General features: G+C 33.9%; 1 protein-coding gene across 5 annotated transcripts; it reads left to right on the top strand.

Annotated features, from left to right (window-relative positions):
- The first annotated feature begins 5966 nt into the window (after positions 1-5966).
- Positions 5967-13405, top strand: LOC140978991 (protein NETWORKED 1A-like). 5 transcript variants are annotated; one of them, XM_073444328.1, is made up of 5 exons: positions 5967-6224; positions 7155-7227; positions 7349-7500; positions 8088-12049; positions 12164-13405. In XM_073444328.1, the coding sequence occupies exons 3-5, from the start codon at positions 7398-7400 to the stop codon at positions 13268-13270; spliced, it is 5172 nt and encodes a 1723-aa protein (XP_073300429.1). In that variant the 5' UTR covers positions 5967-6224; positions 7155-7227; positions 7349-7397; the 3' UTR covers positions 13271-13405. The 5 variants fall into 5 exon arrangements, with proteins under 5 accessions (XP_073300429.1, XP_073300430.1, XP_073300425.1 ...); XM_073444329.1 differs by lacking the exon at positions 7155-7227 and having other exon boundaries at positions 7287-7500; XM_073444324.1 differs by lacking the exon at positions 7155-7227 and having other exon boundaries at positions 7228-7500.
- The last annotated feature ends 453 nt before the right edge of the window (positions 13406-13858 follow it).

Genomic DNA, 13858 nt, shown 5'->3' with positions numbered 1-13858 from the left:
AATTTTGTTTTGATGTTCAAAACGTTCTTGAGTTTCGTATCTTTTAAAAAAATATTCACAAGGTGTTTAGTTCAATTTATCTTTGCGTATAAAATGTCGGTTCCAACTATTCCTATTTTAAATGGATATAACTTTTTTTGTAAATCCGTACGAATGAATTTCCTCCTTTCTTCGATTGTCTAATCAAGTTCACGATCAGAAACTGTATTTTTCGTATAGACCGCACTAGAGATCTAAACGAAATTTGTGTTAAGATTGGATCATCGAAATTTCAAAAATCGGACGGTGTTGCGGCGACGTGGTGAAATAGTGGTGGCTGAAATATTTCTATAAAAATTATCGGGTGGCCGAAAATTTGAGGGTGAGAGGGGGAGGAATTTTTGTGTGTTTAAAATTTATGTTAATTCATATAATCATTAATGAAATATTTATAAACTTTAATTCCTGATCAAATCTGGAATCCTTTTTGAATTAAGATACTATAATTTCATTATTTAAAATCTCTCTATGTATGCATTTTCTACTTTTGAAATATCGTGATCTTGTCCAATGTCAAAAAGTGACTTGGAAAATTTGAGCAAAAAGAAGAAAAACAGAAAATAAGAGAAAATAGAACAAAAAATATTTTAGAAGAAAATGGAAAAACTAACTAGAAGAGTCCAACCAATACCGTTCTTCTAGTGTGGAAGCTATTATTTCTAAGTCAAAATACAGATGGAAAAAACTACCTAGAGGAGTCCAATAAAGACTGTTCTTCTAGTGTGAAAACTGTCATTTGAATCAAAAGAAAGTTCATAAAGTTTGACTCAAAATTACGAGTGTTGCGAAGAGGTGTTGTCAGAACAAATTACAGACATAATACAATTTGATCATTGCCTGACACTCCCTTGCTATATCATACTTGAAGCATAATTAAGACATGCATTCTGATTGTTATAACTTATATGATTTTATATTATTCAGTGGGCTATCAATGTTTAACCTATAATATTTGAAGAAAACAATAATCTTCTTAATTTTGAATTTTCTTTATTTTTTTATGGTAAGTGGGTTAAATCGACGAGATGTTAAACTTGGATGTTTTCTTGAATTAAAAATTGCACCGGTTCATATTTGTTTTACCGTTAGATGAAAGAGTAAATTTTGATTGGGAAATTGAGTTTGTTTAGGGAGAAAGTTACCATTGGGTTAGAAGCCATAGCTTTTAAATGAATTGAACAAATTTACTACTGCTGATTAACTCATCTCTCAACTCATACTCCTCTTATTCTCATTATTCATTTGTGCGAGAACTTGTTATGATTCTTGCGATTTCATTCTCTGATTCGATCCCTTTGCTATTTTCATCTATAATCACTTATCTTTTATCTCAAATGGCAGGAAGTGGGTATGATCCACTTGATATCAGCAGTGAGATGACAGGTAGTGGGTACGATCCACTCGTTACAAGAATTTGATGACAATCGCCCTGATCCATTTGAAAGTTCCTCTTCTGAATCTAATTTTAAGTCTGAGAAACATACTGATGATGATGAGTCATAAGATAGTGATGGTGAAGAAAGAGAGTCTATTGATTATTTTGCTGATGGAGCTGTCGATGTTGAGGCTGATGTGGTCAACACCAAAGACAACACTGACTTTGTGGACTATGATGTAATCAAGTTCTTCTCCACAAAGTTCTACTCTGAAGCTGATTTAGTTTTGTGGCCAGTGTACATCAATAGGGAATTTATTGATGAAAAGAGTATTGATGTGGAGACCTATAGACAACAGAATCTGACTGTTTTCTTCACAGATCGAGGAATGTTTGCTATTGTGAGTTATGTGATTCCCTATGCCAGAAGACATGTTCTGGAATTTTACTACAATATCCTATCCAATGTTGTACATGAAAGATCATTGAAGTTTGGCAAGGTGTTTGTCCATGACAGGATTTTCAATTTTAATTCCACAGTGATAAATACATTCTATAATATCTTTGTTGGAGAAGAAGAAGAAGTTGCACCTGAGTTCAATGTCATTGTTGATGTTTTCTCTGGAGGATTAATCAAGGTGTTCCACGATCATCTCAAAAGGATGTCTGCTGCATGTTTAACTTCATTCTATTCTGTTTTGCACAAGATCACAATCAGAAACCGGACTCCTTCCACCAACACTACAGTGGTTACTAAACCACATGTCATAGTTCTGTACTTGATTGGTACTAGTAGTAGTACCACTTTCAATTTTGGTCAGATGATATTCAACATAGTTATGCAGTTTGCAGATGGAGGATTCAAATCCACCAAGCTCTCTTTTCCCTCCTTCATCTATGAGATTTTGGAGTCCCGTGGATTTGTGAAGGATGTAGATGAAGAACTTTCTTATGTGGCTAACCAACTGAAGATAGCACCTGCATATTTAAAAAGAAACAGGAAAATGGATCTTCCATGGTCTACCTTTTATGTTTCCCAGGATGTTGGCAACATAGGTACTTTATCATCTGGAACCAGACAAGCTGAAGCTAAATCTTTTTATAGGGAAAAACCTTCCGAGTGTGTTGTACTATCTACCTCTCATATTCAAGCCCAAATAGATTTTTTTCGACAAAAAATTCAGATCACAAGAGAGGTTATTGCATTTTTTGAAGATCAAGTGGCTGGGAATGAGTTGTTATTGGAAGTAGGAATCCATTCCTCTGCTGAACAAAAGAAGGGAGTAGGAGATACAACAAATGAAAATATGGATGAGTCTAATGTTGGTCTTGATGATGATCATGATGGAGATAATGTTGGAGACGCTCCTCCGTAGTTTTTTGGGTTTTCTTTGATTATCTCTTAGTTTTTAGTCATGTTGGCTTAGTTATCTTGTTCTGTAAATAAAATGTCTGAGTGTTCAGGTTTACGTGTTGCAAAACCAATTTGACAACATTGCACTAACATGTTTGAATTCAGAGAGAGATAACTATCTAACTCAGAGGGAGTTATCACACAGGCAGAGATAAAGCATATCAGAAAGATATCATTTTTGTATGTTTGTCCAGAAATACAAAAAATAGATTTCGAAAGAAATTTTTTATTCCTTAATTAATTTTTCTTTATTGATAATATTGTGATATTAAGATATGAAGTTTTACCTTTCTAGACTAATAATATTTTCTAAAATATTGATATTTATTATAAAATTTTCTAAAATATTGATATTTATTATAAGATATCTAGATATTGTATCATTAATGTTCAAAATATTTTATTTCCTAATGAAATTCTTGTTTTCATATTTGTATAAGAATCTATACAAAGAATAAACTTTAGGACAAAAGAAGTTTATAAATAAGATATCATTGATGTTGCGCGTGTGTGGTTTTTTGGAGTTGAAAGAGAGCAGTGAAACACCGCAGGAAGAGCAAAAAATTACGTCAGTGAATTAATAAAGAGCTCAAATCAAGACATATTGAAGTATTGCCATGAAGTGTTGAGAACATTCAACACAACACCTAATCATTCTTTTGATTAGTGTGTCGTTTATTTGAAAACTTCGACTTCACTTTTGTTGCATCCATATTTTTGATTATATGGTTTCAAATATATGCTTGGATGGACTTTGCTCCCTCATTTGTTAAAGAAGTCAACTTTTATTCTTTCACTAATACTGATTTTTGTAAACTGATAAGTTTTCTAGTGAATCGTATTGCTCCGAGGCACCACACAAGTATAAAGTATTTATATTTGTGAATGATTTATTATGTCTTATTTTATTCGTTAAAGTTTATTTGGTGTTTAATTAATATATTATTGATTTTGTAAACTGATAAGTTTTCTAGTGAATCCTATTGTCCTGAGGCATCGCACAAGTATAAAGTATAATACTTTATACTTGTGAATGATTTATTATGTTTTATTTTATTCATTAAAATTTATTTGTTTATTTAATTAATATATTCCACTGCATATTGTGAATATGTGTTACAACACCTGCTAACAACACCTAAATCTGATACACACAATCTTATTTTTTTGTACTTTTATGTTAAAAAATTATTTCAAAATGACTTCTTGTTGTGATAAATTCATAATATAACTATTTGAGATTTGTAATTCATTGCTATTTGGATATGCCCAAACATTCCAATGAATTTGTTATTAATTTCAAATCCATAAGTCCAAATGAAACCTATAAATTTAGTGCGCAAAATTTCTTGGCAAGTAGCTCTTAAACTGGTTCTCATATCGAATAATTTATTCTGCTGCTGTTTCCCTCCATTTTGCAGAAAACATATGGATTGGATAAGTTGAAATCTACATGAAAATATGTAATAAAGTTGTGTTTGTCTCGTGTTACCTCATAACCACACCTAGTTTTATGTCAAAAAATTTGACATGTCTAAATCGACTTGAACGACGAACAACAATCAACTTTAATCTCTTTAGTCTAGTCTAAAACAAAATAGTCAAATAATTCATAAATCAACCCACAATAACAAATAATCCAGCTAAATTCCCAAACTTTCCAACGTTGAATTATTTATTAAGACTTCGTCCTAAACTTTAAATAATCTCAAAATATAATATATAGTTTGTGGAATTCCAATATGAAAAATATATCTCACAATTTTTTTAGAGCATTCGAAATTAATTAAAAGAGATAAAAAATTGTAGTTAAAGGAGGTTAAAGTGAGATATTTCATTTTTCTTTTTTCGACAAAGTTGATGGGAACGTTCTCTTTTGAGACAAAGTCCATGAAAAATAAAGTTATAATTAATGACAAAAACTTGTGTGAGACGGTCTCACATGTCGTATTTTGTGAGACAAATATCTTATATGGGTCATCCATGAAAAAATATTATTTTTTATGTTAAGAGTATTACTTTTTATTGTGAATATCGATAGGGTTGACCGGTCTCACAGATAAAGATTCGTGAGACCGTCTCACAAGAGACCTACTCATAATTAATTCAACACCATGTTAGTCAATTTCTCACCACCTCCCTTTCATTTTTATTCAACAATACTTGAGAAATTAAAGCACGCGCACGCACATACTTATAAGTAGGTAAAAAAATAATATTTTTAGAATAAAAAATAAAAATAGGTTTCTCGTGAGACGATCTCACTGATCTATATTCGAGATACGGATCGTCTCTATATATATTTACAATAAAAGTAATATTTTTGACTTAAAAGTAATATTTTTTAATGAGTTGGGTTGAGTCGGAGATCTGTATTAAAAATTTGATATGTGAGATCATATCATAGCATTTTTGTGAAAAAATAATACTTTTTCATGAGTTTGATCGAATATAAAATATGTCTTACAAAATTACATCGTGAAACAATCTCATACAGGTTTTTGTGCACATTTATCACTTAGTTATAATCATTGAAAAATGAGAAATGGTGAATATTTTGCATTACAAATTAAAATTGGTAAATTTTTTAATTAATAAATATAAAATACCAGATCCAACTTTATTTAATATAAAATAAAACTATTTTATTGTACTTAATTTAAATCACATTATAAAAACAAAATTCATACTCCTTTCAAAAAAAAAAAAAAAAAACAAAATTCATACTCGATCCTACCATATATAGTTAAATCTATTTACGGTTAACTAAAACACACACACACACACAAACATATATATATTATTACTCAAAATATCTTTTTCCCACAGTATTTTTAATTTTATAAGAAACAAAAACATATTAAAAATTTAAAAACAGATAATTATACTTTATTTTAAAATTTAAAGATATACTATATATACATATATGTATATTGCATTTGTTTTTCAAGAAAAAAGAAGATATGTTTATTTAGTATACACAATAAAACGTTGGGAAAAAACATGAAATGGAATACGCGTCCGTTATCAAAATCCCAACTATCAATGAAATCATAACGTTAAATTTCCCGATTTTTAGCAAAATCCATTATTGAGAATCTGTGTGTATATACACAGTCATATTCATACGACGGTATGTATACACAGTAAGAGCCAGTTTTCTATCACATCCTGTAATACCGACGCAGTACCAAACAAAAACACAAAGCTTGCGGCTGTGGAAATGACCGACCCATCCATGATAAAGAGGGTTTAGAATTTTGGATACTACAGTGTGTGTGACTAAAGGGTGAGAGAAAGGCAATGGGTTAAAGTGAAAATCTTGCAGCTGTAGCTGGGGGCGGCTTTCGCAACAACAGCTGCTGATCAAGACTCCATTTGTCTTAATTTCATTTTGTAAGTTTAATCTTGGGTGGCAGCGAGATTTTCTAGTTTGCCACGAAGTGTTTGAAAATTCAAATTCTTTGAAGTTTTGTGGAAGGCCCATTTACTGAGGATTTATTATTTTGAAGTTTCCATTGGCTAGACTTTCTTGATATGGAGTTGTTGAACTTTTTGATGATTTTGATGATGCGGGTTTGTGTAAATATTGTTGTTCGAATGTTCTTCGTCAGAATAAGTTCATTTGTGAAGTTGTTGACCTAAGTTGTCAGTAAAGATTCTTCATTTTTCTTCAGTTTCTGAAGAGTCTCAATGCGATGAAAAGCTATATCTTTGTTAAATTGTGTTTGAAAAGTGAATTTTGAATAGCTTTATTCAATATGCTCAGATTTCAATAAATCTGAAAGTTATTGAGATGCTTTATCTGTAAATAAATGTCAATATTGGTTTATAAACTCGTTCTTTAGTGATGAAAATTTATATTTCCCGGACTTATCACTGGGTATTGTATTTTTTGTATATCTTCATGATCAGTTTGTTTTGGCTAACAACTTAGTTGACTGAGTTTCTTTTCCTCCTTTTGGCCCTTTAAAGAGATACAACAAACTTTTCCTTTTCCAATTTGTGGTTGGATTGAGTTTCAATTTTTATTTTATTGCTCAATTACCTAAATCTGGGCTTAATTTATGTTTCTGTAAGTTCATTTAAAGTACCCTGTTAATTTTATTTTAATTGAGGGACTGATTCTTAATATCTAGTCTTAAAATTATTTTGGATGATTTAGTTGTGAGTGTAAAATGTGATTCTATAGTAAAATATTTGGGAGAGCTAAGTCGTGGATTTTAATGCATTGCACAATCTGACCACAAGTTTCTTTCACCATGATTATTTTCTTGGATGCAGACATAATTAAAGTTAATTTGCTATATGTGTTCTTTGGATCAGGTTTCATTTTGTTATTCCCTAAAAGTTCGTCTCCGTCTTCTACCAGCTTCTAACACTGTTTCTGATTTAGCAGGTAGCATCAAATTCATATTTCTTGGAAGAATTCGTTTCATCTGTCATATCATATATCAGTAATCAAGATATGAAAGCTGATTTCTTGATATGCTAAAGACGCTTCATGTTGCTTTGACCAGTTTTTAACAAACATCAAGGGGAGTTGTATTTCTATCTGTTTCTGAAGTTATGGCAACCCTATCACATTCTGAGTCTAGGCGCTTGTATTCTTGGTGGTGGGACAGCCACATTAGCCCAAAAAACTCAAAATGGCTCCAAGAAAATCTCACTGGTGATACGGCTTTCTCATTTGGTCTCTTTAGTTCCATCTTTGACAATGCTGATTACAAAAAAATTTAAGCTGATATTTGAACGTGTTGCATTCTTTGTTCTGATGCACTTAAAAAAATTATTTTCATCATGGGGTGAATTTTGAAGTAGTAGAAACATAGTGAAAAAGTCACGTAGTCAACACAATGCTATATCAGGGGTTACTTGATTCTACCATGAAGTCCTATATCTAAGACACAATACTCAAAAGGTTAATTTTGTGTATAGTTAATTTAAAATACTAGGTAAAATATCTTGGGATTATAGGAAATCTCTCTTGCAACTAAATCATCATTGTGAAAAATGTGTCATAATCTTAGTGGTATCTGATATAATTTGAGAACAAATTATTTGATTGCTAACCTGGGGGAACTGGCTTCAAGAAATCTTTTTGTCATTCTAGATTTATATTGCTTCTGAATAATGCTGAGTTTCTTCTGTTTTAACCATAAACAACTTGTTAATTGCCAAAACGGAAAAATCTTTACAACTGCATTGCCAAATCTCATCCCTTAATTTTGTTTGTCTGACAACTAATATTGTCTACAGATATGGACGGCAAAGTTAAATCAATGATCAAGCTTATCGAAGAAGATGCAGATTCATTTGCACGAAGGGCTGAAATGTACTACAAGAGAAGGCCTGAGTTGATGAAATTGGTCGAGGAGTTCTACCGGGCTTATCGTGCGCTGGCTGAAAGATATAATCATGCGACAGGGGAGCTTCATCAGGCCCATTGCACCATGGCAGAGGCTTTATCTGAAGAATTACCTTTTGAACTGGCTGAAGATTCACCTTCTAAAATTTCAACCAAAGATGTGGAACCTCATACACCAGAAAATAAACTTCTTATTCGTGAAGGATCAGTACGAAAATATCCCAAAGGGGAAAAAGGGAGAGAAGAGAACTTTCTAGATAAAGTGCTCAAATTGTCAAATGAAAATCATATTCTTAAAGATGAGGTTTTTCATGAGACAGGAAGAGCAGAAAAAGCCGAGAGTGAAGTTCAAGACTTGAAAAAAAGTCTCGCTAATGTGCAAGTTGAAAAGGATGCGATCCTCTTACTGTATCAGCAGTGCCTAAAAAGGCTATCTGATATAGAGGGAGAGCTTAATAATGCACAAAATGATGTTAGGAGGCTGGATGACGAATCAAGTAAATCTGAAATAGAGGTTCAAACGTTGAAAGAAGCCCTTCTTCATTTAGAGGGTGAAAAAGTTTCTGCTTTGGTCAAACATACTGAGTATTTGCAGAAGATATCAAATCTGGAGGCTATGGTTTCTCTGGTCGAAGAAGATAGGAAGGGGATTGACGAGAGAGCAATCGAAGCACAAAGCGAAGCTCAATCTTTGAAAGATGAAATATTGAGACTAAATATTGCAAATACAGCAGCAGTTGATCAGTACAAGCAGTGTCTTGTAAAAATATTAGATTTAGAGAAGGTAATATCTGCTATGGAAGATGAGGCCAAACTGCTAAATATGCATGCAAAAAGATCTGAAGCTGCAGTCATGGAACTTCAAAAGGCTCTTGCTCAGCTGAACAAGGAGAAAGAAGATTCGACTCTCGAGTACAAGTGCTGCTTGGAGAAAATAAACCAGCTTGAGAAAGATTTATCTATGGCTGAAGTGAATCTAAAGAACCTTGAAAATGAAGTCCTGATTGGAAATGCTAAATTCCGAAATGTGGAAGAGAATCGCGTACTTTTGGAGGTATCAAATCAATCACTGAGAGTCGAGGCAGAGAATCTGGTCAAGAAGATTGCCATGAAAGATCAAGAACTTTCAACGAAGGGGGAGCAGTTGGAGAAGCTTGAGAATCGTTTGCAAGAAGAGAGCACCCATTGCCAACAAATTGAAGCCATGCTCAAGAATCTGCAGATTTTGAATTCTCAATCTAAAGATGATAATAGAGCTCTGCAATTGGAGTTAAAAAATGTTCTTGAAATGCTAAAGGAATTGGAAATCTGTAAGAATGGCTTAGAAGTTGAGATTCAGCAGGTTAGGGAATACAATCGTAGTTTGAATCAATCAAACTTGTCGTCAAATTTCAAAATGGAGAACATGGAAAATGAGATCATCAGCCTGAGAGAGTTGAAGCAGAAGCTTGAAAAGGAAGTTTCACTACAAATGGGCTCTAGTAAATCCCTTCAGCAGGAGATGCTATCTTTGAAAGAGGAAATTACAGAATTGAATAGTAGCTATATGGCTTTAATTGAGCAAGTAAAAGCAGCAGGTCTGAACCCAGCTTGTGTTGGAGCTTCATTGAAGAACTTAGAGGATGAGAACATGAGGCTGAGACATATTTGTGACAAGGGTATCAACGAGAAAGAAATTTTGTTGAAGAAGTTGGAAAACATGGAAGACCTTTTAAAGAAAAAATCTGTCGATGAAAGCTCCTTGTCAGACTTGAATGGAGAAAAGACCATATTTATTATGGAGAAAGCTTCTCTTCTATCTCAGTTACATGCTGTGACAGAGACTATGCATAGGCTACTGGAGAAAAATGCTGTTCTTGAGAATTCTCTGTCTGCTGCAAAAGTTGAACTCGGAGGTTTGAGGGAGAAATCGAAGGGTTTGGAAGAGGTCTGTGAACTGCTTAAAAGCGAAAGATCTTATCTTCTAACCGAAAGGGGTACCTTGTTACTTAAGTTGGAAACTGTTGAGAGGAAATTAGGAAGCCTGGAGAACAGATTTTTCAGGTTGGAAGAAGAATATGCGGACTTAGAGAAAGAGAAGAAAGTTGTAAACTCTCAGGTGGAAGAATTCAAAGTGTCCTTGGGTGTGGAGAAGCAAGAGCGAGTGAGCACCCAGATTCAAAGTGAGATCTTATTTGTTGGACTACAAAGCCAGATTCATCTCCTGAAAGAAGAAAATGAATGGAAGAAGAATGAATATGCAGAGGAACTTGAAAGAGCTCAAAAATCACAGTTTGAGATATCCATTTTGCAGAAATTTATTAAGGATATGGAAGAAAAAAATTATTCGCTCATTATCGAGTGTCAGAAACATGTAGAGGCTTCCAAATTAGCAGAGAAAGTGATCTCTGAGCTGGAGAGTGAAAGCCTTGAGCAACAGGTGGAAACTGAGCTCCTCCTTGATGAAATCAAAAGATTAAGGTTGGATATATATCGAGTGTTTAGGGCTGTCGAAACTGGTATGGATTGTGCTCTTGATGGAAAGATTGCAAACGAACAAACTTTCGTAAATCACGTCCTGGGAAATATCGAAGATATGAAACGTTCCATCTCCAAATATGAGGATGATAAGCAGCAGGTCTTGGTTGAGAACTCGGTCCTCATTACTGTACTCGAGCAGTTGGAATCTGAAGGCATGGAAATTGAGTCACAGAAGATATATTTTGAGAATGAGTTGAAATTCATGCTTAAGAATCATACCATACATAAATCTGAAAAAGACAAAATTCTCGAGATGAACAAACAATTGAAATTGGATTTGAGTGAGGGCCATCAGCGTGCTGCTAAACTTGAGGCTGAATTGGTGAGTCTTTGTGTCAAGCAGGCTGATTTGCAAAAATCTTACAGCACATTACAAGAAACATATGCTAGAGTGATGGAGGAAAACATGTCTTTGCGGAAGAAATTTTCTGATTTAAAGGATGAGAAATGGCACACAGATCAGCAAAATGATGCTGCTGTCCTAGATTTCTTGGCCACTGTTAATAAATCTGCAATTTTACGGAGCTTTGGGGCAGAGAAAATGATGGAATTAAAGACTATTCTTGAAGATCTGAACAGACAGTATGATGCTAATTGTACCCTTGAAAAAGAAATGAGTGTTTTGAGAGGGCAGCTGGAGTTGCAAAAGGTGGGAAATTTGGAACTTACTGGTGCTGTTCAGAATTTGGAAATGGAGATTCAAGGGATCAGAGAATACAATGTTCAGATGAAAAGGGGTATGATAAATGGTAAAGAAAGTTTAATTCAAACAGAAGCTAAGCTCTTGGATGCCAAAGCGAAGCTTGAAGCTGCTGAAAATTTGAACTCGACCCTGTGCAAAATGGTGGAAAAATTGAAATCTGACATCCAAGGATCACTGCAGACAAGACAAGATCGAGGAAAGAGCATACTCCAGCTGTCTGAGAACAATATTGTTCAAAAGACTGAAATCGAGAGCCTTAATTCAGCTAATACAGACTTAGAGTCTGAAATCCAGGACATGAATGATGAGTTTGAACTCTGGGAGACTGAAGCTTCGGCATTTTATTTTGATCTTCAAGTCTGTTCTATTCATGAAGTTATGTTTCAAAATAAAGTCCAGGAGCTTACGGGAGTGTGTCGACGTTTACAGAGTGAAAGTGCGGCAAAAACTTTTGAGAATGAACAGATGAAAGAAAAGATTTTTTTGATGGAGAGTGAAATTGGAGGGTTAAAATCCGAATTAAATGCATATGGTCCGGTCATTGCTTCTCTAAAAGATGATATAGCATGTCTTGAACACAATGCACTTCTTCATTCAAAGCTTAAAGCAACACTAACTGAAGAGCCAGAGGTAATGTCCTTCATCATTTTAGTTTCTTCAACTTATAATTTAATGTCTTCGAAGTTTCTAAATATCTTTCGAGAACCCTCTTCCTTATGTTTAGTTTCTTCATTTTTTTTGCAGTTTCTGAAAGTTGCTGCTCATCCCAGAAGAAATATGTCGAAGAAAACTCATGTTGGCTCCCTCCTTGGCTTGAAGAAATTGCAGGGAAGAATAAAAACAGTTAGAAAGTCGATGGAGGAAACGAAAAATCCTGTTTTTAAGGGAAGATCAATCTCTGATACCAAACAAGAAGTTCCTGTGAAAGAGGTTGAGGACTTGAAACGGCGTCGTTTCTTTGGTCGAGATAGACGCAAGTTGCAGAAGATAAAAAATAAAGCCTCTAAAGTTTGGAATGGAATGCTAATGAAAGATATTCCTGTCGACCAAGTTCCCCACGCAAAAAGAGGCGATTCTGGGGCAGATGATCAGGTTCTTGATCTTTGTGAAACTTCTGAAAATGGGAAGAGAGATCAAACAATCGGAGGGTCGCATAAAGTGTCTTATCAGATGGTGACGAAGGATAAAGTTTTCAATGATTCTGAAAATGGAAAGCATAAAACTGATACTCCCTTAACCGACTCGGATGTGGAGAAAGAGTTAGGAGTGGATAAGTTGCAGGCGTCAGCAAGAAAAAGGGCATTCTTTCCAGAAGTGAATGACAGAACAATCCACGATAGACTCGCCTTGAATGCCTATAAACTCGAGATTCTTCAGAAAACAGCGCAGAACTTGAGAACCAAATTGGCGATGAACCAACACAGCAGAAAGGCCAAGAATGTCGATTTTGAAACAATTAACGGACAGTTACTTGTGGCTGAGGAAACTGTTTTACACTTAATGGAGTGGAACCTGATAATGGCAGAAAATATCGAGGAGACCCCTTGTCAAGATGAAGTTTCATCACCAAACGGATCCAAGATAATGCAGAGAACAAAGATCACAGAACAGGCCAGAAAAGGGTCTGAGAAGATCGACCGGTTGCAGCTAGAGCTCCAGAAAATTCAATATATTTTACTGAAATTCGAGGATGAGAAGAAAAACAAAGGGAGAAGCAAGTTCTTCAAGAGCAAAACTGTGATCCTGCGGGACTTCATGTATAATGGAAGGAAGAAGAGTGGGAAGCGTAAGAAGAGTCTTCTCTGTGGATGCTTAAAGCCATCAAGTAGCATTAATAGGAGAAGCTCCTAATTTGGATTTATTAGTATTGTAATTTGTGTGTTAGGATCTTGTGTTCAAATTCTTAGCTGTATAAAACTGATTTCTTTAGTGTAGGGGAACTGTAAGAACTAGATTTTATATGATTCGCATCAGTATTTGATAATGTCTTGGATGCTTCCTTCAGAATTTTCGCAACGAATGAAGACATGAAATTATTCTGATTACAAGACTTCATTTTTAAATCACTCACAAGGCTCAAATGATAAGTTAAAAATCTGGATATCGATTCTTGGTTATCTTTCTTATATATTTTTTAGAGATATCTCAAAAGAAAAATATAAAGGATAATATTGTAATTTTAATTTATTGATTTGATTAATGCGAAATAATTAGATAAATAATTAATTATTTGATTGATGCAAAATATTTAATCAATGTATGAAATTGCAACCAAACATTTGATTGAATTAGATTATTAATCATATCAAACCAATCAAATGCAACATTTACAGTTTAAGCTAAATTTAGGGACGGAATCAAGTTTTCCGTTACCCTTAATGAATTTATTATCATAATTGTGTAATGTATGTTAATGTTTTTTCATCGCAATTTCATGAT

Source organism: Primulina huaijiensis, chromosome 6 (genome assembly GCF_012295235.1).
Source record: "Primulina huaijiensis isolate GDHJ02 chromosome 6, ASM1229523v2, whole genome shotgun sequence".
NCBI lineage: Eukaryota > Viridiplantae > Streptophyta > Magnoliopsida > Lamiales > Gesneriaceae > Primulina > Primulina huaijiensis.
This window is presented reverse-complemented; position numbering and strand designations above follow the sequence as displayed.

What these genes read in the sequence shown, in the direction of transcription:
- LOC140978991 (XM_073444329.1), top strand. Translation starts at nt 7,398, where the DNA reads ATGGCAACCCTATCACATTCTGAGTCTAGGCGCTTGTATTCTTGGTGG. An exon ending in GCTCCAAGAAAATCTCACTG is followed by an intron (nt 7,501 to 8,087) that starts GTGATACGGCTT and finishes TATTGTCTACAG; the next exon opens with ATATGGACGGCAAAGTTAAA. An exon ending in CACTAACTGAAGAGCCAGAG is followed by an intron (nt 12,050 to 12,163) that starts GTAATGTCCTTC and finishes TTTTTTTTGCAG; the next exon opens with TTTCTGAAAGTTGCTGCTCA.